Source organism: Pipistrellus hanaki (genome assembly GCF_964339955.1).
Source record: "Pipistrellus hanaki genome assembly, contig: scaffold_84, whole genome shotgun sequence".
NCBI lineage: Eukaryota > Metazoa > Chordata > Mammalia > Chiroptera > Vespertilionidae > Pipistrellus > Pipistrellus hanaki.
The window spans coordinates 55783-81229 of NW_028182251.1; the positions used below are offsets into that span (position 1 = coordinate 55783).

Below are 25447 nucleotides of genomic sequence, written 5' to 3' on the forward strand. Positions count from 1 at the left end.
AGTCCGCAGGCCGACGCTCTATCCACTGAGCCACACTGGTTTCGGCTTATTTTATTTTTAAAGTATGTATTTATTTTGTTTAAATTAATTTCAGAGAGAAAGGGAGGAGAGAGAAAGAGAGAGAGACACATCTGTGATGAGGGCGAATCATGGGTCGGCTGCCTCCTGCACGCCCCTGCAGGGGATGGAGCCTGCAACCCAGGCATGGAATCGAACCCGGGACCCCTCCGTCCACAGGCTGACGCTCTATCCACTGAGCCACACTGGCCAGGGCATATATTTTATGTTATCTGTTGTTTTGTTTTGTTTTGTTTTTAATTTCTTTATGGGTTATGGTACCACATATTTATCCTCACCCCCCCGTTACCATCCCACACCTCTCCGCCCGTATGCCCCCAACCCCCCCCCCCCCCCCCCCGTTGTCCGTGGCCACCGGCCAGGCCCATAAGCATGCACACAGTCCTTTGGTGGATCTCTCCCATTGCCCCCACCCTCCCCTGCCTTTCCCGCTGAGGTTGGACAGTCTGATCGCTGCTTCTCTGTCTCCGGGTCATATATTTTATTTTTTTTATTGTTTTTTTTTTTGTTAAGCCTCGCCCGAGGAGGATATTTTTCCATTGATTCTTAGAGAGAGAGGAAGGGAGAGGGAGAGACAGAGAAACATCCGTGATGAGCAAGAATCACGGACCGGCTGCCTCCTGCACGCCCCACACTGGGCATCGAGCCCGCCACCCGAGCTTGTGCCCTTGACCCGGAGTCGAACCCGGGACCCCTCCGTCTGCAGGCCGACGCTCTGCCCACTGAGCCACACCGGCCAGGGCTGACGTGCTTCCTTGTGCTCCTTGCCGGGTTGGCGGGGGAGAGCTGTGTGGGAAGGGCCAGGGGGTGGGGCCCCGGGGTGGGGTGCGCCCTGCAGGGCCGGGAGGGGGCGGGGGCCTGCCCGGTGTCTCACCCTGCGCCCTGTCTTCCAGCTGCCAACCTGGAGCACCCGCTGTGCCCCCGCGGCCGGGCTTCGTGCGGGGGACTGAACCACCCTTGTGGCTGCTTCTGCGAACCCGTGCCAGGGTGAGGGCGGGCTTCTGGGCCGGGGGCAGGCGGGGGGGCAGAGGAGAGGGGCAGGGAGGGGGGACAGGGAGGAGGGACAGGGAGGAGGGACAGGGGAGAGGGAGAGGGACAGGGAGGAGGGACAGGGGAGAGGGAGAGGGGAGAGGGAGAGGGAGAGGGAGAGGGAGAGGGAGAGGGAGAGGGAGAGGGGAGAGGGAGAGGGAGAGGGAGAGGGAGAGGGGACAGGGGAGAGGGAGAGGGGAGAGGGAGAGGGAGAGGGAGAGGGAGAGGGAGAGGGAGAGGGAGAGGGGCAGGGAGAGGGGCCAGGGGAGAGGGAGAGGGGAGAGGGGCAGGGAGGGGGGACGGGGAGAGGGAGAGGGGAGAGGGAGAGGGAGAGGGAGAGGCTTTGGGGGCGTCATTCTCCATGTGGAAGTGGGGACCCTCCCTCTGGCCCAGGCAGCGGGTCCCCCGGAGCAGACGCCAGCTGAGGCCCGGGAGGGCAGGGCCAGGGTGGTGTGCGGGGTCCTTGCTGTGTCCTCTGAGCCCCGCCTCCCAGCCTGGGACCCCGTCCCACAGGCCGGCTCTGAGTGCACCCACTGGGTGTCACCCAGCTCGGGCGGAGCGGTCCCTGCTCTCACGGGGGGTGGCCGGTCTGCACCAGGAGGTTCTGGGTAATAACCTGAGGTCACTGGGCCATTGCAGGCACCACCCAGGCTGACAGCCAGCGGGCGGGCAGGTCAGAGGCCCTGCGTGGGGCAGGGTTTGTCTAGAGCGGGTGTTAGGTAGAGGGGGGTGGAGGGGGTGAGGGGTCTGGGCATCGAGGAGCAGAGGCCAGGCGGTCAGAGAGCAGTCAGCAGCTCTCTCGGCGGTCCGCACACTTTGTCATCACCTAACCGACCTTAGAGGCATGGGTCTGTTTCTGAGCGCTCTGCTCTGTCCCACGAGTCTGCGTTTCTGTGGTTAGGCCAGGGCCTAGGCTGTTAGGTGATCCGGGCCTTGTGGTGTTTGAGATCAGGCGGCGAGATTCCTCCAGCCCTGTTCTTTCTCAAGATCTCTGTGGCTCTTCTGTTGTCTCTATACATTTTCAGAGTATTTGTTCCAGTTTGGTGAAATATGCCCTTGGTTATCTTGATGGAAACTGCATTGAATCTGTGGATTTGCTTTGGGTCGTGTGGGCCGTTTTAATGATGCTAATTTTCCCCATCCATGAACGTGGTATGCACTTCCCCATCCATGAACATGGTATGCATTTTCCCATCCATGAACATGGTATGCACTTTCCCATCCATGAACGTGGTATGCACTTTCCCATCCATGAACATGGTATGCACTCCCCATCCATGAACATGGTATGCACTTCCCATCCATGAACATGGTATGCACTTTCCCATCCATGAACATGGTATGCACTCCCCATCCATGAACATGGTATGCACTTCCCATCCATGAACATGGTATGCACTTCCATTTATTTCAATCTTCTTCAATATCTCAGTTTCCCCGAGTCCAGGTCTTTACCTCTCTCTGGTTATGTTTATTAGCGGGTATTTTATTCTTTTTTGGTGCCGTTGTAGATGTGACTGTTTTCTTAGTTGGTTATGGGTATGTAAAAAAAAAAAAAAAAATCAACACCACATGATACTCTTAAATATTTTTTCAGGGCTTTAGTGTGTTTGTCCATGTAGATCACGCATGTCAAACTCACAGCCAACGTGCCACACAACATAGGGTGTGGGCCGCACGTTTGACATGCTTGATGTGGAGTATAACCATCCATGGTTACTGTGTTTGAATCAAAATGGGAGATGATTAGAAGGTTTTAAAAAAGTAACGAATTACACGTTAAGCCATGTTTTCACGGAAAAACGACGGTATTTTTCTAAAAACCACCACCAAAAGCGGCGAGCGGAGTGGCAGTCTGTGCCGGACGTAAGGGGAGCCCGGGCCTGCGCCTGAGCCTGTCGTGTGGCCCGGAGTGGGAGAATGAGAGGGACCGTGGCTTTGACCTTCAGATGCCCTTGAGAGGGAGTCAGGAACCCCCAGGGCCCGCAGACAGGAGTGCGAGCCCCGGGTTCGGGGCAGGGGGTGAAGGACCGTCCGGCTGCCTGTGGCCACAGGGGCCCTCACCCCGCGGCGCCCTGCCCCCAGGGAGCCGGGCCGGACCCGGCTGGTCACCTTCTTCCAGACGGACCTGGGCGGGCTGCTCCCACAGCGCATGGTGGACGGCTTCTTCCCCCGCAGCATGGCCGGCTTCTACGCCAACCTGCGCCGCGCCCTGAGGTCAGCGTGCCCGCCCGCTGTCTGTCTGTCCGTCTGCGGCCCCGCATGTCCCTGCCAGGCCCCCATACCCCCCGCATGCCCCCACGTGTCCCCGTCCCCCCACTGCACCCCCATCCCCCGCATGCCCCCACGTGTCCCCGTCCCCCCGCCATGTGACTCCGTCTCCCCCGTGTGCCCCAGTCCCCCCCAAGCCCCATGTGTCCCCCATCCCCCACCACGTGATCCCATCCCCCACGTGACCCCAACCTCCACGTGACCCCATCCCTCACATGACCCCTTCCCCCCACGTGCCTCCTGTCTCCCTGTATGCCCCACGTGTCCCCCATCCCCCACCACGTGACCCCATCCCCCCGCTGCATGCCCCCCCATTCACCCCCGTGTCCCCCACACGTCTCCATCTCCCCGCCATGTGACTCCGTCTCCCCCCTGCGTGCCCCAGTCCCCCCCAAGCCCCATGTGTCCCCCATCCCCCACCACGTGACTCCATCTCCCACCACGTGACCCCATTCCCCCCACGTGACCCCTTCCCCCCACGTGCCCCCATACCCGGTGCATCCCCCACTGTGTGCCCCTCCTACAGCCCCTCGCCGGCGATGGACAGTATTTTCCAAACACAGCCCAGCACCCCCCTCTCTCCACCCCACAGGCTGGAGCCGGCGCCGGCAGAGAGCACAGAGGACCCGGGGCCCATGCAGTGACGAGACGCACGGACCAGGTGGCCCACTGGGGGGCGCCCGCCTGGAGCCCAGCACCGGCGGGGAGAGGCCCCTTGGGGTCCCCTGGTGCTCCAAGAGTCGCCCTCGCAGCCCCTCCCCCCCCCACTGCGGGGGGCCAGAGGGTAGCCGCCTGGGGAGTGTGTGTACAGCAGGACACGGCTCAGTGGCAGGTGCAATGCACCCCATTTATCCCATCGTGGGAGCAATGCACCCCACTTTTTATCCCATCGCAGGTGCAATGCACCCCACTTTTTATTCCATCGCAGGTGCAATGCACCCCATTTTATTCCGTCGTTGGAGCAATGTACCCACTTTATATCCCATCGCGGGAGCAATGCACCCCACTTTTTATCCCATCGCGGGAGCAATGCACCCCATTTTATCCCATCGCAGGTGCAATACACCCCACTTGACTCCAGTGTCCGGGGCTCTGTGCATCCTCTGTTTCTGGCCTCCGGGCGCCCCCTGCTGGGCCGTCCCTGCAGGTGCGAGTCCAGAAGTCCCGTGGCCCAGAGTGACCCTGAGCATCGTTGGCCGCGGCTCCTGCGCCCTCGCGGCGGGCGGGCGGCCTAGGGGGGCCCGGGGCTCGGCGGCCGCGGGCTCCTCCTCCGCACGATCACGGGGACCGGGCCGTCCGGCAGCGCCTTGATGCGGCTCCAGGCCTCGAAGCGCGTGAGGCCCTGCGTGGTGGCGCCCCCCAGCTGCAGCACCTCGTCCCCCGGCCGCACGCTCTCCGGCCCCGAGGCCGCCCCTGGGGGGGAGGGGAGAGGGCGGTGAGGGCTCAGGGGCGGGACACGACCTCCTCCCGCCCGGAGGGACAGGGACAGGGTCCGAGGCCGCCCCTGGGGAGGGAGGGGGCAGTGAGGGCTCAGGGGCGGGACAGGACCTCCTCCCGCCCGGAGGGACAGAGGGACAGGGTCCGAGGCCGCCCCTGGGGGGGAGGGGGAGGTGTGGGCTCGGAATGGGGTGGGACAGGTACCACCGCGGGACGGCTGGAGGGACAGCTGGAGGGGGGGGGGAGGGACAGAGGGACGGCTGGAGGGGGAGGGAGGGACAGAGGGATGGCTGGAGGGGGAGGGACGGACAGAGGGACGGCTGGAAGGGGAGGGAGGGACAGAGGGACGGACGGAGGGACAGAGGGACGCTGGAGGAGGAGGGAGGGACAGAGGGACGGCGGAGGGGGAGGGACGGACGGAGGGACAGAGGGACGCTGGAGGAGGAGGGAGGGACGGAAGGAGGGACGGAGGGATGGAGGGACAGGGTCCCGAGGCGGCCCCTGGGGGGAGGGGGAGGCGTGGGCTCAGGGGACGGGATGGGACAGGACCTTCTCCCACCCGGAGGGACGGCCGGAGGAGGAGGGATAGACAGAGGGACGGCTGGAGGGGGAGGGACAGCAGGAGGGACGGAGGGACAGGGTCCCAGACGCACCTGTGAACACCCGGTTGACGGTGAGGGGCCGGTCCCCCTGCAGCGAGCCCCGCCCGCCCTCCAGGCTGAAGCCCAGCCCCGCCGGCGTCTTCTCCAGCGTCAGCGTCAGCGTCTCCATGGCGACCGCGTCCTCCGTTGCTGGGGAGACGGTTGTTAGGGACGCGGTCCTGGGGCCGCGCGCCCTTCGCGGGCCTGTGACCCGCGGGACAGCCGTGCCAGGCGGCCCCCCGCGCCCAGCGGGGACTCACCGGGGTCCGAGGGGGCGTCCCCGGCCGCGGGGGCCGCGGGGGCCGGGGCGGCCGGGGCGGGGGTCTCCGCCGAGGGGCGCGGGCCGGGCGCCGGCCGCCGGGTGACCACCACGGCCTGGCGGGGCTCCCGGGCCTGGCGCAGGATGGCCAGCGCGCGGCTGTGCGTGGCGCCTCGGAGGGACTTGCCGTTGATGGACAGCACCTCGTCGCCCTTCCGGATGGTGCCCTCCTGGGCGGCCAGGCCGCTGGGGAACACCCTGTGGACCTGGGGGGGGGGGGGAGCCGGGGGTCAGGGCGCGGAGGCCCCCAGGCCCGCATCCCCCCACTCAGCAGCCGGTCCCCCCTCTCCCCGCCCGGCTCAGCCTCTGGTCCCAGCTGCTCTGGGTCAGGCCGGGCCTGGCCCACATCGCCCCCGCAGGTCCCCGTCCTGGCTGCCCGGCGCCCCAGGCCCCAGGCCCCCGGTCACAGGTCACAGGCCACAGGCCACAGGCCACCCTGCCCGGTGCAGGGCGCACAGCCAGGTCCCTGGGACTCAGCGGCTCCCGGGGAGGCCGAGGCCGGGACTCCGGCTCCTGGGCTGTGACCCCTTCGGGAAGGCGGTCCCGCTGAGGCCGAGCCAGTCACACCCGGGATGGGAACTGCTGCTGGGAAGGGCAGCTGCCCTGAGCCCCTCCCCGCCTGGCCTCCCGCCTCCCATCCCCGCAGGGCCACGGGCCCCTCCCCTGACCCCTGCCCTCCAGGTCCTGCCCCCTGGCCCTAACCCTCACCTGACCCCTGCCCTCCAGGTCCCCGCCCCCTGGCCTCTAACCCTCACCTGCCCCCTGCCCTCCAGGTCCCCGCCCCCTGTCCTCCCTCTGCCCCTCACCTGACCCCTGCCCTCCAGGTCCCCGCCCCCTGGCCCCAACCCTCACCTGCCCCCTGCCCTCCAGGTCCCCGCCCCCTGTCCTCCCTCTGCCCCTCACCATGACCCCTGCCCTCCAGGTCCCCGCCCCCTGGCCCCAACCCTCACCTGCCCCCTGCCCTCCAGGTCCCCGCCCCCTGTCCTCCCTCTGCCCCTCACCATGACCCCTGCCCTCCAGGTCCCCGCCCCCTGTCCTCCCTCTGCCCCTCACCTGCTCCCTGCCCTCCAGGTCCCCGCCCCCTGTCCTCCCTCTGCCCCTCACCATGACCCCTGCCCTCCAGGTCCCCGCCCCCTGTCCTCCCTCTGCCCCTCACCTGCTCCCTGCCCTCCAGGTCCATGCCCCCTGTCCTCCCTCTGCCCCTCACCGTGACCCCTGCCCTCCAGGTCCCCACCCTTTACCCCTTACCGTGATCCCTGTCCTCCAGGTCCCCACCCCCTGGCCCCTGCTCCTCACTGTGACCCCTGCCACCTGCCCTTCACCAGACCCCTGCCCTCCAGGTCTCTGCCCCCTGACCCCTAACCCTCACTGTGACCCCTGCCCTCTGCCCCTCACCATGACCCCTGTGACTCCTGCCCTCCAGGTCCCCATCCCCTGCCCCTCACATGCCCCCTGCCCTCCTGGTCCCCGCCACCCGCCCTCTGCCCCTCACCGTTACCCCTGCCCTCCAGGCTCCGCCCACTCACCATGACCCCTGCCCCCCAGGTCCCGCCCACTCACCGTGACCTCCCTGCTCTCCAGGCCCCGCCCACTCACCGTGACCCCTGCCCCAGGCCCCTCCCACTCACCGTGACCCCTGCCCCAGGCCCCGCCCACTCACCGTGACCCCTGCCCCAGGCCCCGCCCACTCACTGTGACCCCTGCCCCCAGGCCCCTCCCACTCACCGTGACCTCCCTGCCCTCCAGGCCCCGCCCACCCACCGTGACCCCTGCCCCAGGCCCCGCCCACTCACTGTGACCCCTGCCCCCAGGCCCCTCCCACTCACCGTGACCTCCCTGCCCTCCAGGCCCCGCCCACTCACCGTGACCCCTGCCCCATGCCCCGCCCACTCACCGTGACCCCTGCCCCAGGCCCCGCCCACTCACCGTGACCTCCCTGCTCTCCAGGTCCCTGCCCCTCACCGTGACCCCTGCCCTCCAGGCCCTGCCCACTCACCGTGACCCCTGCCCCCAGGCCCCTCCCACTCACCGTGACCCCTGCCCCAGGCCCCGCCCACTCACCGTGACCCCTGCCCCCAGGCCCCGCCCACTCACTGTGACCCCTGCCCCCAGGCCCCTCCCACTCACCGTGACCTCCCTGCCCTCCAGGCCCCGCCCACTCACCGTGACCCCTGCCCCCAGGCCCCGCCCACTCACCGTGACCTCCCTGCCCTCCAGGCCCCGCCCACTCACCATGACCCCTGCCCCATGCCCCGCCCACTCACCGTGACCCCTGCCCCACGCCCCGCCCACTCACCGTGACCCCTGCCCAGGCCCCGCCCACTCACCGTGACCCCTGCCCAGGCCCCGCCCACTCACCGTGACCTCCCTGCTCTCCAGGTCCGCGCCCCCCGCCAGGCTGAAGCCCAGGCCGGCGCCCTCCTCCTTGTGCAGGACGGTGACGTGGATGCTCTCCAGCTGCTGCGGGGAGGCGGGGGGCTGGTCAGAGGGTTCCGGGGACCCCCTCCCCCTCTCCCCCTCTCTCCCCGCTCCCCCGCTCCACGTGGGCGCCTCCCCACCGCCCGCACCTGCGCCCCCGCCCACGGCACCCCCATGGGGCCTGCCCGGCTCCCGGTCCGGGGTCCCAGGCGGGCGACTTATAGGTCGGGCGTGGGGGGCCCTGGGGACCCGGAGCCTCCGCGGACCAGCGCCCACTTCCCGTGGGAAAAGGAGAAGCGAGACGCCAGGGGTTCCGGCTTCGTGGCCTTTGGAGGCCAATGTCTGCGAAGGCCGTCCTGCGGGCCAGGTCCCTGCACCTGCAGGCCACGCGGCTCCCCGGCCGCCAGGTGGCGCGCCAGAGCCCCAGACAGGACGCCAGCAGCCCGTGGGAAGCGGGACTTTCAGGGGATGGGCGGCCCTGGGAGGCCCCTGGGGTGCAGGGGAGGAGGCCCCGTGGGAGCTCAAGACGCGCAGGGGTGGGGGGTGGGGCGGCCCTGGGACAGGAAGGGGCCCTGCCGAGCGGAGCGGGCTCTGCGGCCTGAGCCTCGCCTCTGCTCAGGGAGCAAGTGGGAGAGCTTTGCATGAGCTGCCCCGGGTCCCAGCACCGGCCCCAGCCTCTCAGGGGTCCCCCAGGTGCAGGGCCCCCCGGGTTCCTGACCTGGGCTGCAGCTCTCACCCCGGGGTGCACCCCCCGCACCCCACCCCCCGCCCCCCACACGGGCCGGCGCCTGCCTCTGCGGCCACCGGCGACCAGAAAGCGCGTGGGAAGCGGGACTTTCAGGGGCTGGGAGGCCCCTGGGGTGCAGGGGAGGAGGCCCCGTGGGAGCTCAAGACGCGCAGGGGTGGGGAGAGGGGCCCTGGGACAGGAAGGCGCCCCGCCGAGCGGAGCGGGCTCTGCAGCCTGAGCCTCGCTTCTGCTCGGGGATCAAGCGGGAGAGCTCTGCATGAGCTGCACCCCGAGCCCGGCCCCCCAGTCCCACCCAGTTCCCCCCTGCAGGCTGCGTCCCCAATGGGACAGGGGCGCCCACCTGCAGCGCGGCGGCGTCCAGCTCCTGCACCTCCTCCAGCAGCTCCCGCAGCTCCTCCGCGCTCAGCAGCGCCAGCACCGCCTGGCCGGCCGCGGGGCTGCAGGCCGTGGCCTCCGGGGGCTCCCCGAGCTCCCCCAGGCCCTCCGAGTACCCCCTCAGCTCCGAGAGGCTGCGGGGGGGGGGGAGACAGGGGGGTCAGGGGCTGCCCCCAGGCCAGACCGGGCGCTGAGCCTGGGCGAGTCCTGTTGCCATGGCAACAAGCCTGCTCTTTTGGGGGAGCCCTCAGACACCTCCCTGGTGGCCAGGTGGGGGTTCAGGGACAGCAGGCGACTCATGGGCCCACAGGGGTGCCAGGTGAGGCCCCTGGGCCCCCACCGGCCATCGGGATCAGCACAGTCACTACAGGGGTGCCCCAGCCGGTCATCGGGGGCTCACTCAGTACAGGGGTGCCCCCAGCTGGCCATCGGGGGGCTCACTCAGTACAGGGGTGCTCCAGCCGGCCATCGGGGGGCTCACTCAGTACAGGGGTGCCCCAGCCGGCCATCGGGGGCTCACTCAGTACAGGGGTGCCCCCAGCCGGCCATCGGGGGCTCACTCAGTACAGGGGTGCCCCAGCCGGCCATCGGGGAGCTCACTCAGTACAGGGGTGCCCCAGCCGGCCATCGGGGGGCTCACTCAGTACAGGGGTGCCTCAGCCGGCCATCGGGGGCTCACTCAGTACAGGGGTGCCCCAGCCGGCCATCGGGGAGCTCACTCAGTACAGGGGTGCCCCAGCCGGCCATCGGGGGGCTCACTCAGTACAGGGGTGCCTCAGCCGGCCATCGGGGGCTCACTCAGTACAGGGGTGCCCCAGCCGGCCATCGGGGGCTCACTCAGTACAGGGGTGCCCCAGCCGGCCATCGGGGGATCAGCACAGTCCCTACAGGGGCGTCCCTGCCAAGCTGGTAAGGGGGGGCCTGGTCCCCCCCAGGCCAGGCCTGCACACAGCGCTGTCTGTGCCGGGGGGAGGGGAGAATGAAGGAAGCTGGGCAGCGCAGAGTCCCTGCGAAGGAGGGCGGAGTGAGTGGGGCCGCCCAGCTCTGGGGCCAGCGCGGCCACTGGCTCATGTGACCCGGGAGGAGCCTGCGTGAGGCCGGTGAGGGCGGGGCGGGGTCATGACCTCCCACCCAGGGGAGGAGCCCCTGTGCAGGGGCAGCAGAAACCCCAGGGGGCACCCCTGGCCGCCAGGGCCTACCGGGCAGGTGAGGGACGGTGTGTCCCTGAGGGGTCATCCGAGCTGCCTCCATCCCTCCCGGCTGGTCCTGGGGCAACACCTCCTCAGCAGGGAGGCTGAGCTGCCCCTCCCCCCATACATGCACACATGCACACGCACATGCATGCACATGCATGTGCGTGCACACACAGCACTCACAAGCACACATGCATACTCACACAGGCACACACATGCATGCAAAGTGCTAACACGAGCACATACATGCAAGCACGTGCACACACCCATGTATGTGTTCATGCATGTGCATACATTTGCCTGCATGTATATACACAGTGTGTGCACACAATGCATTCATGTGCACACACATGCACATATGCGTGCAAAGTGCTCATATGAGCACACATATACATGTATACGTGCGTGCACACCTATGTGTTTATACATGTGCGTGGACACACATGTATGTGTATTTATGAACTCATAAATGTGCGTGCACATGCATATGTGTATGCACACAGAGCGCTGGTGTGTGCACATGCGTACACACACATGCAGTTGTGCACACACATGCAGCCGTGCACACGGACAGGAGGGGGAGCCGAGTGGGGGGCGCCCTTACTTGAGAGAGAACCCGGAGTCCGTGCTGCCGGCGGCGGGGTCCGGGTCCGGGCCTGGGGAGGCGGCTGCAGGCGCGCGGCCGCGGGGGCTGCCGGGGGCGGAGGCCGGGCGGCCCAGCAGGGAGCGCAGGACGGCGCAGGACACGTGGCTGCTGAGCGCGCGGAGCCGGCAGGTCCCGTCCCCCGTGTCCGCGTCCAGGGAGCGCGCGCGGCTCAGCGGGAGGCTGCGGGCCCGCCGCCCGGGGGGCCGGGGCTCCGGGGACGCCGGGGTCCCCCCTGCACCCCGGTCCCCGGGGGCCGGCTGCTCCGCGGCGGGGGGCGCCCCTGGGCCCCCGAGGCTGGGCCCCCCGCCTCCCTGCCCCCCGGGGGGCTCGGGGGCCTCGGCCCGGGGCTGGGGGGGCGGCAGGCTGGGTCTCGGGGCGGCCTGGGGGGGCGGCGGGGAGCACCCCAAGGTCTCAAAGGAGCTGATTCTGTGGCGGATGGAGCCGAGGGACCTGGAGGCGGCGGCGGGGGGCTCCCCGGAGGCGGCGGCGGGGGGCTCCCCGGGGTCCGGGCCCCGGGCCCGCAGCCTCCGCAGGCTCTGGCGGAACCAGGCGGGTTTGGGGGCCACGGGGGGCCCCTTCTTCACGGCGCCGCTGCCCGTTGGGGGAGCCCCGGGGCCATTGTCCAGGGGCCGGGGGGCGCCGTCCGCGGGGCCCGGGGACCCGGCCTGTGGGGGGCCGTGGCCGTGACCTTGGCCGTCGCTCATGCCTGGGCTGAAGAGGCTCCGGATGCAGCCGGAGATCCGCACCCACGGGTCCTCCAAGCCCTCGGGGGGCCGTGCGGGGGGCGGCGGGGTCCCTGCGGACAGAAACGGGGGGGCGTTTGGGGGCGCCTGCCCAGGGCCCCCCCAGAGGCCTGGCTCCCGGGGAGGGGGGCAGGGCGGCGGCGGAGGGGCAGGAGGGAGGACTCTGTGGGCAGGACGGGGGACCCCGTGGGCAGATTGCGGGACCCTAGGGACAGGAGGCCTCTCCACTCAGGGGGACCCCCTGGTCCTGCCCCCCAGGCCACACCCCCATCTTCCTCGGACACCAGGTCTGCACGCGGGTCCCCAGGAACTCACTCCGTGACCTGCCTCCCCCCTGCCCCCCTACCCCCTGCCCTGGCTGAGTCCCGTTAGCCACGTGCTCACCACCTTCCTCCCCTGGAACCCGGGTCACCCAGCAGACACCCCGATAACCCATACAGACACCCTGATCACCCAGCAGACACCCCAGGTCACCCACCCAGCCAGGAGGCCCCCACCCTGATGGTACCCAGGTGCCCGCTGCCTCCACCCCATGGCTCCTGCCTCCCCGCCCGCCCGCCCGCCCGCCTCCCCCATCGCCACCTGCAGGTGGTGGGTCCCGGGTCCCACTGGGTCCCCCTCCGTGGCCTCTGCAGGCCCCCCCTCCTGGAGGCTTCCGTCCTACCTGGGCCGCCACCGCCTCGGCTCCCCGGCCCGGCCACCTCGGGGCCCGCCGGCTGCAGGCCGCCCTGGGGTCCGGGGCAGCGGGCGAGGGCAGGGGGCACTCCGGCCGCCGGGACTTCCTGCGGCGGCAGCGGTGGCAGCAGCCGGCTGGCTTCCTGTGGCGTAAACAGGAAGCCGGACGGTGTCAGAACGGTGGCCTCTGGGTGCGAGAGAGAGGCGAGGGGCGGGAGGCGAGCGAGGGGGGGCCCCGCGGGAAGTCCCAGCGCCCGGTGGGTGAGCAGGGCACCAGGTGCTGTGGGCTCCAGTCCTCACGCCTCACCCCTGCGGGCATCCTGAGCTCGGCCTCTGGTGGTATCGGGGTGTTTTATGCTATTTTTATAGAAAACAAAGGTAGTATTTTTAAAAAATATATTTTATTGTTTGTTTACAGAGAGGAAGGGAGAGGGAGAGAGAGTGAGAAACATCGATGAGAGAGAAACATCCATCAGCTGCCTCCTGCACCCTCCCCGACCGGGATGTGCCTGCAACCAGGGTACATGCCCTTGACCGGAATCGAACCCGGGACCTTTCAGTCTGCAGGCCGACGCTCTATCCACTGAGCAACACCAGCCGGGGCCAAAATTGGTCTTTGCACACACATCCTTGTGGCAGAAATAGCAGGATCTAAAGAAATGGATGGGGCCCTAACCGGTGTGGCTCAGTGGATAGAGCGTCGGCCTGCGGACCGAAGGGTCCCGGGTTCGATTCCAGTCAAGGGCATGGACCTTGGTTGCGGGCACATCCCCAGTAGGGGGCGTGCAGGAGGCAGCTGGACGATGATTCTCTCTCATTGACGTTTCTAGCTCTTTATCCCTCTCTCTTCCTTCCTCTCTGTAAAAAATATCAATAAAATATACTTAAAAGATAAATAAATAAATAAAAATAAAGAAAGAAACGTATGGGGAACGTGCTAACACGACGGGGTCAGACCCACACTTCCCGGGTCATTCCTGACGTGACCACAGGTACGGGGGCCGGCCGGGCAGGAATAAATGCCCGCATGTTCATCGCGTGCACCGCGCGGACATGGTTCGCCAAACCATAAGGTTTGACGTGTGAATGCTGTCTCCCCGTCTGCACCTGCTCCTGTGCCCGCCGGCCCTCTCCCTTGGGTGACCTGGGGTGACCTTGGGTGCGCTCGGGTGGGTTCGGGTGAGCTCGGTGGGTTCGGGTGAGCTCGGGTGGGTTCGGGTGAGCTCGGGTGGGTTCAGGTGACCTTGGGTGCGCTCGGGTGGGCTCGGGTACACTCGGGTGGGTTCGGGTGAGCTCGGGTGGGTTCGGGTGAGCTCGGGTGCGCTCGGGTGGGTTCGGGTAGGTTCGGATGGGTTCGGGTGAGCTCGGGTGGGTTCGGGTGAGCTCGGGTGAGCTCGGGTGCGCTCGGGTGCGCTCGGGTACGCTCGGGTGGGTTCAGGCGACCTTGGGTGCGCTCGGGTGCACCCAGCTCTGCAGAAGCTGCTGCACCCTCCCCACCCCCCAGACCCCCCGCTCATCCATCAGCCCTCACCTCCCGCTGCCGTCTTCCCCAGCCCCTCAAACTCGGGGCTCCCTGTGCGGGGCCAGAGCCTGCGCTCACCGGGGCGGGGGCCGCGGGCGCGGGGCCCGGGGGGGGGGCCGCGGGGTCGGCCTTGCAGCTCCTCCGGGGCGGCGGCGGGGGCCTGGCGGCCGCGGGCCTCCTCACCAGCACCGTCCGGGGCGGCGGGCTCTCCCCGGGGGACCCGCACGCGCAGCCGCCGTCGCTGCTGGAGCGCACCATGGCCTGCGGGCGGCGCTGCGGGAGCGCCGAGCCCCTCCCGGCCCGCTCGGCCGGCCGCCCGTGCCAGCTGCCCTCCGGCCGCACCGCGCCTGCGGGGGAGGGGGGCGAGCTGAACCCAACCTGGGGCCACACCCTGTACCCCCAGCCTGCACCCTGTACCCCCAGCCAGCACCCAGTCCCCAGCCAGCACCCAGTCCCCAGCCAGCACCCAGTCCCCAGGGCCAGCACCCCAACCCCCTGAACGCATGATCATCTGGCCACTCCGTGTCTGTCCTATAGAATAAAAGGCTCATATGCACATGGTCCCCTCGACCAGGAGTCCGCCCAGCAGGCAGGCCGGCCAACCGCCCACGTCCCCTCCGCCTCCCCCTGGCCAGGCTGGCCGGACCCCACCCATGCAGGAATCCATGCACCGGGCCTCTAATACACACACACACACACGCACACACGCACACAGACACACACACACTCACTCACACACAAACACACACTCACACAGACACACAGTCACAGACACAAACACACACACAGACACATGCGCACGCACACACGCACAGACATACTCTCACACACACATGCACACACACAGACTCACATACATACACAGACACTCACAGGCACACACACATACATGCACACAGACACACACAGACACACACAGAGACTCACATACATACACACACAGACACTCACAGACACACAGTCACATACAAACACACAGACACACACACGCACACACACACAGAGACTCACATACAGACACACACAGACACTCACAGACACACACTCACATACATGCACACGCACAGACACACAGAGACTCACATACAGACACACACAGACACTCACAGACACACACTCACATATATGCACACACACACAGAGACTCACAGACATGCACACGCACACACGCACAGACATACACTCACACACACGCGCACCCACACGGAGGGCCGGGCTGGCACGCCTTCAGGGATCCCCACCCGCCCACCCGCTCTTTGGACGCCCTCACCTTCCGGGCTCCAGGGGGGCCGCTCCCTCCCGGCCCGGAGGCTGTCAGCAGCCTGGGCCACGGCCGCCTTGAGCTGCTGCTCCGAGACCTGGGGAAGCACCACTCACTGAGGCTCCCGGCCAGTCCCGGCCCCCACTCCCCACCCCCGCCCCACCCCGTACCTCCGCCACAGCCAATCAGGAGTGCGTATGCAAATTAAACCAGTAAACATGGCGGGTTGATTTGCATGTGCAGGTGGGAGTGGCCGGGACGAGCAGGACACCTGCTGTGAGGGGGAGGGAGGGCAGTGGAGGGAGCTCCAGGAGTGGTGCTCCGGCCGGGAGCAAGGACTTGCAGGCTCCTGGGCAGCTGGGAGTGCAGCCAGGGGGAGGCAGGCCCATTCCTGCATGAATATCATGCCTCTGGTCCTGTATCATAAAAGCCTACTATGCTAAGTGTCCAGTCACCTGGCTGGCTGTTCAACCAATCAACGTGTGATATGCTAATGACATGCTAAGGCCACTCAACTGCTCGCTATGATGTGCACTGACCACCAGGGGGCAGACGCTCCAACCAGTAGGTTAGCTTGCTGCTGGGGTCCGGCTGATTTGGGCTGGACATGCCTGGAGCCCTCCCTTGGTCCCTCCCAGGCTGGCAATCTCCTGCATCCCTTCCTGGCCCTGATTGTGCACCAGTGGGGTCTCTCGGCCTGGCCTGTGCCCTCTCACAATCTGGGACCCCTCGGGGGATGTCGGAGAGCCGGTTTTGGCTCCGTCCCGCAGGCCAGGCCGAGGGGCCCCACTGGTGCACGAATTCATGCACCGGGCCTCTAGTTTTTGATCAAAACTCTCAGCAAAATGGGAACAGAGGGGACACACCCCAACATAAGAAAGGCCACATATGTCAAACGTACAGCCAACGTCTTACTCAATGCACAAAAAACCAGAAGCATTTCCCCTAAGAACAGGAACAGGACAGGATGTCCGCTTTCACCACTCTTGTTCAACATGGTACTTGGTGTCCTAGCCACGGTGACGAGACAAGGAAGAACAAACAAACTTATCCAAATTGGAAAGGAGAAAGTAAAACTGTCATTATCCGCCGATGACATGACACTGTAGGCAGAGAACTCTAAAGACTCCACCAAAAAGACTACTAGGATTGATCAATTAATTCAGTAAAGTAGCGGGCTAGAAAATTTAAACGTACGGAGGTCAGTTGCATTTCTATCCACCAATAATGAACTATCAGAAAGGGAAATTAAGAAAACAATTCCATTTACAATCACACACACACACACACACACACACACACAACACACATACCGTGGAATAAATTGAGCTGAGGATACAAAGGACCTGTGCTCAGAAAATTATAAGACCCCGAAGAAAGAAGCCAAAGAAGATACAACCAAGTGGAAGAATATACCATGTTCATGGATGGGAAGTGTATACCATGTTCATGGATGGGAAGTGCACACCATGTTCATGGATGGGAAGTGTATACCATGTTCATGGATGGGAAGTGTATACCATGTTCATGGATGGAAAGTGTATACCATGTTCATGGACGGGAAGTGTATACCATGTTCATGGATGGGAAGTGTATACCATGTTCATGGATGGGAAGTGTATACCATGTTCATGGATGGAAAGTGTATACCATGTTCATGGACGGGAAGTGTATACCATGTTCATGGATGGGAAGTGTATACCATGTTCATGGATGGAAAGTGCATACCATGTTCATGGATGGGAAGTGTATACCATGTTCATGGATGGGAAAGTGCATACCATGTTCATGGATGGGAAGTGTATACCATGTTCATGGATGGGAGAGTGCACACCATGTTCATGGATGGGAAGTGTATACCATGTTCAAGGACAGGAAGAATTAACATCATTAAAATGTCCATACGACCCAAAGCAATCTATACGTTCAGCATAATTCCTATCAAGATACCAATGGCACACTTCACAGAACTAGAACAAATATTCCAAAAATTTACATGGAACCACAAAAGACACTGAAGAGCTACAGTGATCGTGAGAAAGAAGAACAAAGTTGGAGGGATCACGCTGCTTGATATCAGACGATACTACAAGGGTATAGCAATCAAAACAGCCTGGTACTGGCATTAAAAAAAAGACATACAGATCAATGGGACAGAATAAACCCACACCTTTAGGTTATGACTCGTCATCTCTATATTGTGATGTGTGTTCACCGCCCCCTGGTGGTCACATCATAGCGACTGATGAACCAGTCAATTGTCTGCCCTCTGGTGGTCAGTGCACGTCATAGCAACTGATTAACCAGTCAACTATCTGCCCCCTGGTGGTCAGTGCACATCACAGCGACTGATTAACCAGTCAACTGTCTGCCCCCTGGTGGTCAGTGCACGTCATAGCAAGTGGTTCAGGGACCTTAGCATATCATTAGCATATTACTCTTTGACTGGTTGAATGGCCGACTGGTTGACCAGTCACTTAGCTCATTAGGCTTTTATGACATAGGATAGCTGAGTTCTGTAAGCAGCCCACGTGCCCATCCTGGCCTGCGGGGTGCAGAGGGCTCTCTCTCACCCCCTATCGGGGCCCGGTCAGTGGTTTCCTGCCCCAGGGCCTGTCCTCCAGCTGCAGGAGTCACCCTGATGCCTCCTGTCTCCCCCACGTCCCCCACACGGCCTGTCCCGGCCGCCTCCTGCCCCAGAGCCACCTGCCCTGGTGTCTGGAGCTGAAATCAATCCTATCTAATAAGGAGGGAATATGCTAAGTGACCCTTATGCCATCACAAAGGTGGCGGTGTCCACAGCCAATAAGGAGGGGATATGCTAATTGACCCTCACGCCATCACAAAGGCGATGGCGCCCACAGCCAATAAGGAGGGGATATACTAATTGACTGCCACGCCATCACAAAGGCGGTGGCGGTGCCTGCAGCCAATAAGGACGGGATATGCTAATTGACCCTCAGGCCATCACAAAGGTGGCGGTGCCCACTGCCAATAAGGAGGGAATATGCTAATTGACCCTCACTCCATCACAAAGGTGGAGGCGCCCACGGCCAATAAGAGAAGGGATATGCTAATTGACCCTCACGCCATCACAAAGCTGGTGGTGCCTACAGCCAATAAGAGAGGGGGTATGCTAATAGACCCTCACGCCATCACAAAGGTGGCGGTGCCCACTGCCAATAAGGAGGGAATATGCTAATTGACCCTTACTCCATCACAAAGGTGGAGGCGCCCACAGCCAATAAGAGAAGGGATATGCTAATTGACCCTCACGCCATCACAAAGCTGGTGGTGCCTACAGCCAATAAGAGAGGGGGTATGCTAATAGACCCTCACGCCATCACAAAGGTGGCGGTGCCCACAGCCAATAAGGAGGGGATATGCTAATTGACCCTCACGCCATCACAAAGGTGGTGGCGCCCACGGCCAATAAGGAGGGATATGCTAATTGACCCTCACGCCATCACAAAGCTGGTGGTGCCTACAGCCAATAAGAGAGGGGGTATGCTAATAGACCTTCACGCCATCACAAAGGTGGCGGTGCCCACGGCCAATAAGGAGGGGATATGCTAATTGACCCTCACGCCATCACAAAGGTGGTGGCGCCCACGGCCAATAAGGAGGGATATGCTAATTGGCCCTCACGCCATCACAAAGCTGGTGGTGCCTACAGCCAATAAGAGAGGGGGTATGCTAATAGACCCTCACGCCATCACAAAGGTGGCGGTGCCCACAGCCAATAAGAAGGGAATATGCTAATTGACCCTCACTCCATCACAAAGGTGGAGGCGCCCACGGCCAATAAGAGAAGGGATATGCTAATTGACCCTCACGCCATCACAAAGCTGGTGGTGCCTACAGCCAATAAGAGAGGGGGTATGCTAATAGACCCTCATGCCATCACAAAGGTGGCGGTGCCCACAGTCAATAAGGAGGGGATATGCTAATTGACCCTCACGCCATCACAAAGGTGGTGGCGCCCACGGCCAATAAGGAGGGGATATGCTAATTGACCCTCACGCCATCACAAAGCTGGTGGTGCCTACAGCCAATAAGAGAGGGGGTATGCTAATAGACCTTCACGCCATCACAAAGGTGGCGGTGCCCACGGCCAATAAGGAGGGGATATGCTAATTGACCCTCACGCCATCACAAAGCTGGTGGCGCCCACGGCCAATAAGGAGGGGATATGCTAATTGACCCTCACGCCATCACAAAGCTGGTGGTGCCTACAGCCAATAAGAGAGGGGGTATGCTAATAGACCTTCACGCCATCACAAAGGTGGCGGTGCCCACGGCCAATAAGGAGGGGATATGCTAATTGACCCTCACGCCATCACAAAGGTGGAGGCGCCCACGGCCAATAAGGAGGGGATATGCTAATTGACCCTCACGCCATCACAAAGCTGGTGGTGCCTACAGCCAATAAGAGAGGGGGTATGCTAATAGACCCTCACTCCATCACAAAGGTGGCGGTGCCCACAGCCAATAAGGAGGGGATATGCTAATTGACCCTCACGCCATCACAAAGCTGGTGGTGCCTACAGCCAATAAGAGAGGGGGTATGCTAATAGACCCTCACGCCATCACAAAGGTGGTGGCGCCCACGGCCAATAAGGAGGGGATATGCTAATTGGCCCTCACGCCATCACAAAGGCGGCGGTGCCCACGGCCAATAGGAGGGGGTATCCTAATTGACGGCCACGCCCTCAGAGCTGGCGGCGCGGTGGGCGTGGTCCGTCCAGAGCGCCGAGGCGGACCCCGGGAGCTCCCCCCGCCCGCTGTCCGGCCGGCCGGGGGCGGACGGCGCGCGCCGGGTACCTGCGGGTCCGGGTGCCGGCTGACCAGGATGGGCACGGGCCCCGGCGCGCAGCGGCTCAGGGCAGCATGCACCGCGCTCAGCGTCATGCAGGCCACCGGGGCGTCGTGGATCTCCACAATCTCGTCGCCGCACCTGCGGGGCCCGGCGGGGGGGGGGGACACACAGCACGGAGTGAACCCCAGACCGAAAGGACGGAGCCTCCGGGGGTACGCCCGAGGAGCCGCGGACGCCGGCGCGGAGGAAGGTGCTGCATGCAGCCCCGCGGCCGCGCAGCGTCATCGACGGCCCGAGCCCGGCGCACGGGATCCGTGCCCACAGAGCGGGGGTGACCCTCAGCCTGGAATGAGAGAGGCGCAGGCCAGGCCGAGGGCCCACCGGCGCAGGATCGGGGCCGGGAGGGAGGCACCGGCCTCTGGCTGATGAAATAAAATCGTTAGAAAAGTTATGCCACCCTGGCCGGTGTGGCTTGCTGGATAGAGTGACAGCCTGTGGACTGAAGGGTCCTATTTGATCCCACCTCCCCCTCCTCCTCCTCCTCCCCCTTTCCTCCTCCTCCTCCATCTCCTCTCCTCCTCCTCCTCTCCATCTCTTCCTCCTCCTCCCCTCCTCCTCCCCCTCTTCCTCCTCCCCCTCCTCCTTCTCCTCTTCCTCCTCCTCCTCTCCCCTCCTCCCCACTTCTCCCCCTCCTCCATCTCCTCCTCCTCTTCCTCCTCCTCCCCCTCCTCCTCCTCCATCTCCTCCTCCTCTTCCTCCTCCTCCTCCCCCTCCTCCTCCTCCATCTCCTCCTCCTCTTCTCCTCCTCTCCTCCTCCTCCTCCATCTCCTCCTCCTCTTCCTCCTCCTCCTCCCCCTCCTCCTCCTCCATCTCCTCCTCCTCTTCCTCCTCTCCTCCTCCTCCTCCTCCATCTCCTCCTCCTCTTCCTCCTCCTCCTCCCCTCCCCTCCTCCTCCCCCCTCCTCCCCCTCCCCCTCCTCCTCCTCCTCCCCCTCCCCCTCCTCCCCCTCCTCCTCTGGGTCCTTCTCAGCCCCTCCTGCCGCCCCCGCCCCCCGCCCGGGGACCCCTCGCCCGCCGAGCCCGGACCTACCGCAGGCGGCCGTCCAGGTGGGCCACGGAGCCGGGGGAGAGCGTGTGCACGAAGACGCCGGACAGGTGCTGCAGGCCGGGCACGCTGCACAGCCCGACGCCCAGGCCCACGCCGGCCTCTGCGGGCACGGGGGGGGGGTGAGGCTCTCCGGGCGGCAGCCCTCAGGGCCCGACCCCTGCTCCGGGCCCTCCCCTGGGCACTGCCCTCCCATGGGCTCCTCCCTCCCCTGTGGGCTCCTCCCTCCCCTGGGCTCCTCCCTCCCCTGGGCACCTCCCTCCCCTGTGGGCTCCTCCCTCCCCTGGGCTCCTCCCTCCCCTGGGCTCCTCCCTCCCCTGTGGGCTCCTCCCTCCCCTGTGGGCTCCTCCCTCCCCTGGGCTCCTCCCTCCCCTGGGCTCCTCCCTCCCCTTGTGGGCTCCTTCCTCCCCTGTGGCTCCTCCCTCCCCTGTGGGCTCCTCCCTCCCCTGGGCTCCTCCCTCCCCTGGGCACCTCCCTCCCCTGGGCTCCTCCCTCCCCTGTGGCTCCTCCCTCCCCTGGGCACCTCCCTCCCCTGGGCTCCTCCCTCCCCTGTGGGCTCCTCCCTCCCCTGGGCTCCTCCCTCCCCCTGTGGGCTCCTCCCCTCCTCCCTCCCCTGTGGGCTCCTCCCTCCCCTGGGCTCCTCCCTCCCCTGGGCTCCTCCCTCCCCTGTGGGCTCCTCCCTCCCCTGGGCTCCTCCCTCCCCTGTGGGCTCCTCCCTCCCCTGGGCTCCTCCCCTCCCCTGGGCTCCTCCCTCCCCTGTGGCTCCTCCCTCCCCTGGGCTCCTCCCTCCCCTGAGCTCCTCCCTCCCTGTGGGCTCCTCCCTCCCCTGGGCTCCTCCCTCCCCTGTGGGCTCCTCCCTCCCCCTGAGCTCCTCCCTCCCCTGTGGGCTCCTCCCCTCCCCTGGGCTCCTCCCTCCCCTGTGGGCTCCTCCCTCCCCTGTGGGCTCCTCCCTCCCCTGTGGGCTCCTCCTCCCCTGGGCTCCTCCCTCCCCTGTGGGCTCCTCCCTCCCCTGAGCTCCTCCCTCCCCTGTGGGCTCCTCCCTCCCTGGGCTCCTCCCTCCCCTGTGGGCTCCTCCCTCCCCTGGGCTCCTCCCTCCCCTGTGGGCTCCTCCCTCCCCTGGGGCTCCTCCCTCCCCTGTGGGCTCCTCCCTCCCCTGGGCTCCTCCCTCCCCTGTGGGCTCCTCCCTCCCCTGTGGCTCCTCCCTCCCCTGTGGGCTCCTCCCTCCCCTGGGCTCCTCCCTCTCCCTGTGGGCTCCTCCCTCCCCTGTGGGCTCCTCCCTCCCCTGGGCTCCTCCCTCCCCTGGGCTCCTCCCTCCCCTGGGCTCCTCCCTCCCCTGTGGGCTCCTCCCTCCCCTGTGGGCACCTCCCTCCCCTGTGGGCACCTCCCTCCCCTGGGCACCTCCCTCCCCTGTGGGCACCTCCCTCCCTGTGGGCTCCTCCCTCCCCTGGGCTCCTCCTCCCCTGTGGGCTTCCTCCCTCCCCTGTGGGCTCCTCCCTCCCCTGAGGGCTCCTCCCTCCCCTTTGGGCTCCCTCCCTGGGGTGGGCACCTCCCCTGGCGGGCACCGCTCTAGGGCGGGCGGTAGGAGGGTGCTGAGCCAAGTGGGAAAGACAGAGATGGGGGGAAGAGAGGGAGGAGAGGAAGAAGGGGGAATGGGGAGGGAGGGAGAGGGAGGGAGGGAGGAGGAGGAGGAGGGAGGAGGAAGAGGGAGGTGGAAGGGGGAGGGAGGAGGAGAAGGAGGATGGGGAGGGGAGGGAGGGAGGAGGAGGAGGGGGAGAGAGGAAGGAGGAGGGAGGGAGAGGAAGGAGGAGGGGGAGGTGGAGGGAGGATGGAGGGAGGGGGAGGGAAGCGGGGAGGAGGAGGAAGGGGAGGGAGGAAGGAGGAGGGAGGAGAGGAAGGAGGAGGGGGAGGGAGAGGAAGGAGGAGGAAGGTGGAAGGGGGAGGGAGGAGAGAAGTAGGATGGGGCGGGGAGGGGAGGGAGGAGGAGGAGGAGAGAGAGGAAGGAGGAGAGAGGGAGAGGAAGGAGGGGGAGGTGGGGAGGGGGAGGAGGAGGAGGGGAGGGGAGGGGGGAGAGGGGGGAGCGGAGGGAGGGAGGAGAAAGGGGAGGGAGGAGGAGGAGGTGGAAGGGGGAGGGAGGGGGAGAAGAAGGATGGGGAGGGGAGGGGAGGGAGGAGGAGGAGGGGGAGAGAGGAAGGAGGAGGGAGGGAGAGGAAGGAGGAGGGAGGGGGAGGGAGGTGGAAGGGGAGGGAGGTGGAAGGGGGAGGGAGGGGGAGGAAGAAGGATGGGGAGGGGAGGAAAGGGAGGAGGAGGAGGGGGAGAGAGGAAGGAGGAGGGAGGGGGAGGGAGGGAGGAGGGGGGTGGAGGAAGGAGGAGGGAGGTGGAAGGGGGAGGGAGGGAGGGGGAGGGAAGCGCAGGGAGGGAGGAGGGTGCGGGCTGGTGTCTGCTCTGTCCTGAGCTCTGTCCGGCCTCAGGACGTGGACGGGGTGGGGTGGCGGGGGGCCTGTCTCCAGACCCGCCCTGACAGGCGCCCTTCCCGCGGGGCTGTGGGTGCCCGGGTGGAGCAGGCCGGCCCGGGGGGGGGTGGGTGGGGGGCAGGGGCAGGGCGGGTACCTTTCTGCAGGGACACGCCCACCAGCACCCGGCAGCTGGGCCGGCCCGGCCCGCGGGGCCTCCGGGGGCCGCCCGGGGGGGCGCAGGGGCCCGAGCTCGGCGAGCGGCCCAGGGGCGGCGGGGGCAGGCGGGTGCACACCGTCAGGCTCAGCAGCCCCTTCCTGGCGAGCTGCGGGGAGAGGGGCGTCCGGCTGGCCGCGGCGAGGGCACGGGCGTGCGGGCGTGTGTGTGTGTGCGTGCGTGTGTGTGTGCGCGCGTGCGCGTGTGTGCATGCATGTGTGTGCATGTGTGTGTGAGTGTGTGTCTGAGTGTGTGTGCACATATGTGAGTGTGTGTGTGTGTGTGTGTGTGAGTGTGTGTGAGTGTGTGTGTGAGTGTGTGTGTGAGTGTGAGTGTGAGTGAGTGTGTGTGTGCGTGTGTGCGCGCGTGTGTGTGCGTGCATATGTGTGTGTGTGACTGTGAGTGTGTGAGTGTGTGTCTGAGTGTGTGTGCACATGTGTTTGTGCATGCATGCATGTGTGTGTGACTGTGAGTGTATGAGTGTGTGTCTGTATGAGTGTGTGTGCACGCGTGTGTGTGTGTGTGACTGTTGTGAGTGTGCGTGCGTGTGTGTGTGTGAGTGTGTGTGAGTGTGTGAATGTGTGTGTGTGTGTGAGTGTGTGAGTGTGTGTGTGAGTGTGTGTGTGAGAGTGAGGGTGTGTGTGTGTGTGAGTGTGTGTGTGAGAGAGTGTTGTGTGAGTGTGTGTGAGTGTGTGTATGAGTGTGTGTGAGAGTGTGAGTGTGAGTGTGTGTGTGAGGTGTGTGTGTGAGTGTGTGTGAGTGTGTGTGTGAGTGTGTGTGAGTGTGTGTGAGTGTGTGTATGAGTGTGTGAGAGTGTGAGTGTGAGTGTGTGTGAGTGTGTGTGAGAGTGTGAGTGTGTGAGTGTGAGTGTGTGAGTGTGTGTGTGAGTGTGTGTGAGTGTGTGAGTGAGTGTGTGAGTGTGTCCCCGGGCCAGCCGCTCACCTTGAACCTCTGCAGGGCGTCCTGGTGCGTCAGGCCGGCCATGGGCTCCCCGTTCAGCTCCAGGATCTCGTCGCCTGCGGGGACGGCAGGAAAGGGGCTGGCGGGGGCTGCCTGGCGGCGGGGACCCTGAGACTCGGCCCCTGCCAGCCGGCCCCGGGCAGACCCGCCAGGGCCAGGGCCCCGCCCAGGGCCACCCCTGCGGGTGTGAGGGACGGCGGGGACAGCGGAGGGAAGGGCGGCCGGTGGGTGCCGGGAGGGGAGCGTGGGGGCGAGGGGGCCTTGCTCGGCCCCTGGCCAGCCGGCCGGAGCGTGCAGACCCCCCGCCCAGGCCTGGCCCCCGCAGGCCCTGCACCCCCCTGGGGGGTCCTGGGACGGCCGGACACGTACCCTCCTGCAGCCGGCCGTCGGCCGCCGCGGCTCCGCCCTCGAAGATGGTTTTGACGTAGATGCCGATGGGCCGTAGATGCTGTCTCGGCCCCCGACGATGCTGAAGCCCAGGCCCTGGGGAGGCAGCCGTCAGAGGGCCCTGGGTGCTGCTCACCGGGCGGCCCAGGGAGGG

General features: G+C 65.4%; 2 protein-coding genes across 4 annotated transcripts in view; one reads left to right on the forward strand and one right to left on the reverse strand.

Annotated features, from left to right (window-relative positions):
• STARD5 (StAR related lipid transfer domain containing 5) overlaps positions 1-4459 on the forward strand; it is an 8518-nt gene extending 4059 nt beyond the window's left edge. The window contains exons 5-8 of one of the 3 annotated variants that reach the window (XR_014793855.1): positions 972-1065; positions 3193-3324; positions 3971-4344; positions 4406-4459. Coding sequence is in view for 1 of the 3 variants with exons in the window: in XM_084907446.1 (XP_084763572.1) it covers positions 972-1065; positions 3193-3324; positions 3971-4022 (278 nt within the window). In the remaining 2 variants the exon portion in view is untranslated. Of the gene's footprint in view, positions 1-971; positions 1066-3192; positions 3325-3970 lie in introns of all 3 variants that reach the window. The other 2 variants (XR_014793856.1, XM_084907446.1) reach the window with 2 other exon arrangements.
• A 144-nt stretch (positions 4460-4603) lies between these two features.
• Positions 4604-25389, reverse strand: LOC311616174 (pro-interleukin-16-like; the record flags this gene model as incomplete). The annotated part of the gene is given in 15 exon segments (XM_084907447.1): positions 4604-4791; positions 5469-5606; positions 5717-5981; positions 8134-8235; positions 9282-9450; positions 11114-11951; positions 12563-12716; positions 14174-14442; positions 15366-15453; positions 20181-20313; positions 21265-21382; positions 23887-24055; positions 24889-24962; positions 25276-25341; positions 25344-25389. Coding segments are annotated over 15 exon segments (2811 nt in total), but the record flags the coding sequence as incomplete, so codon positions are not given.
• Positions 25390-25447: the final 58 nt, after the last annotated feature.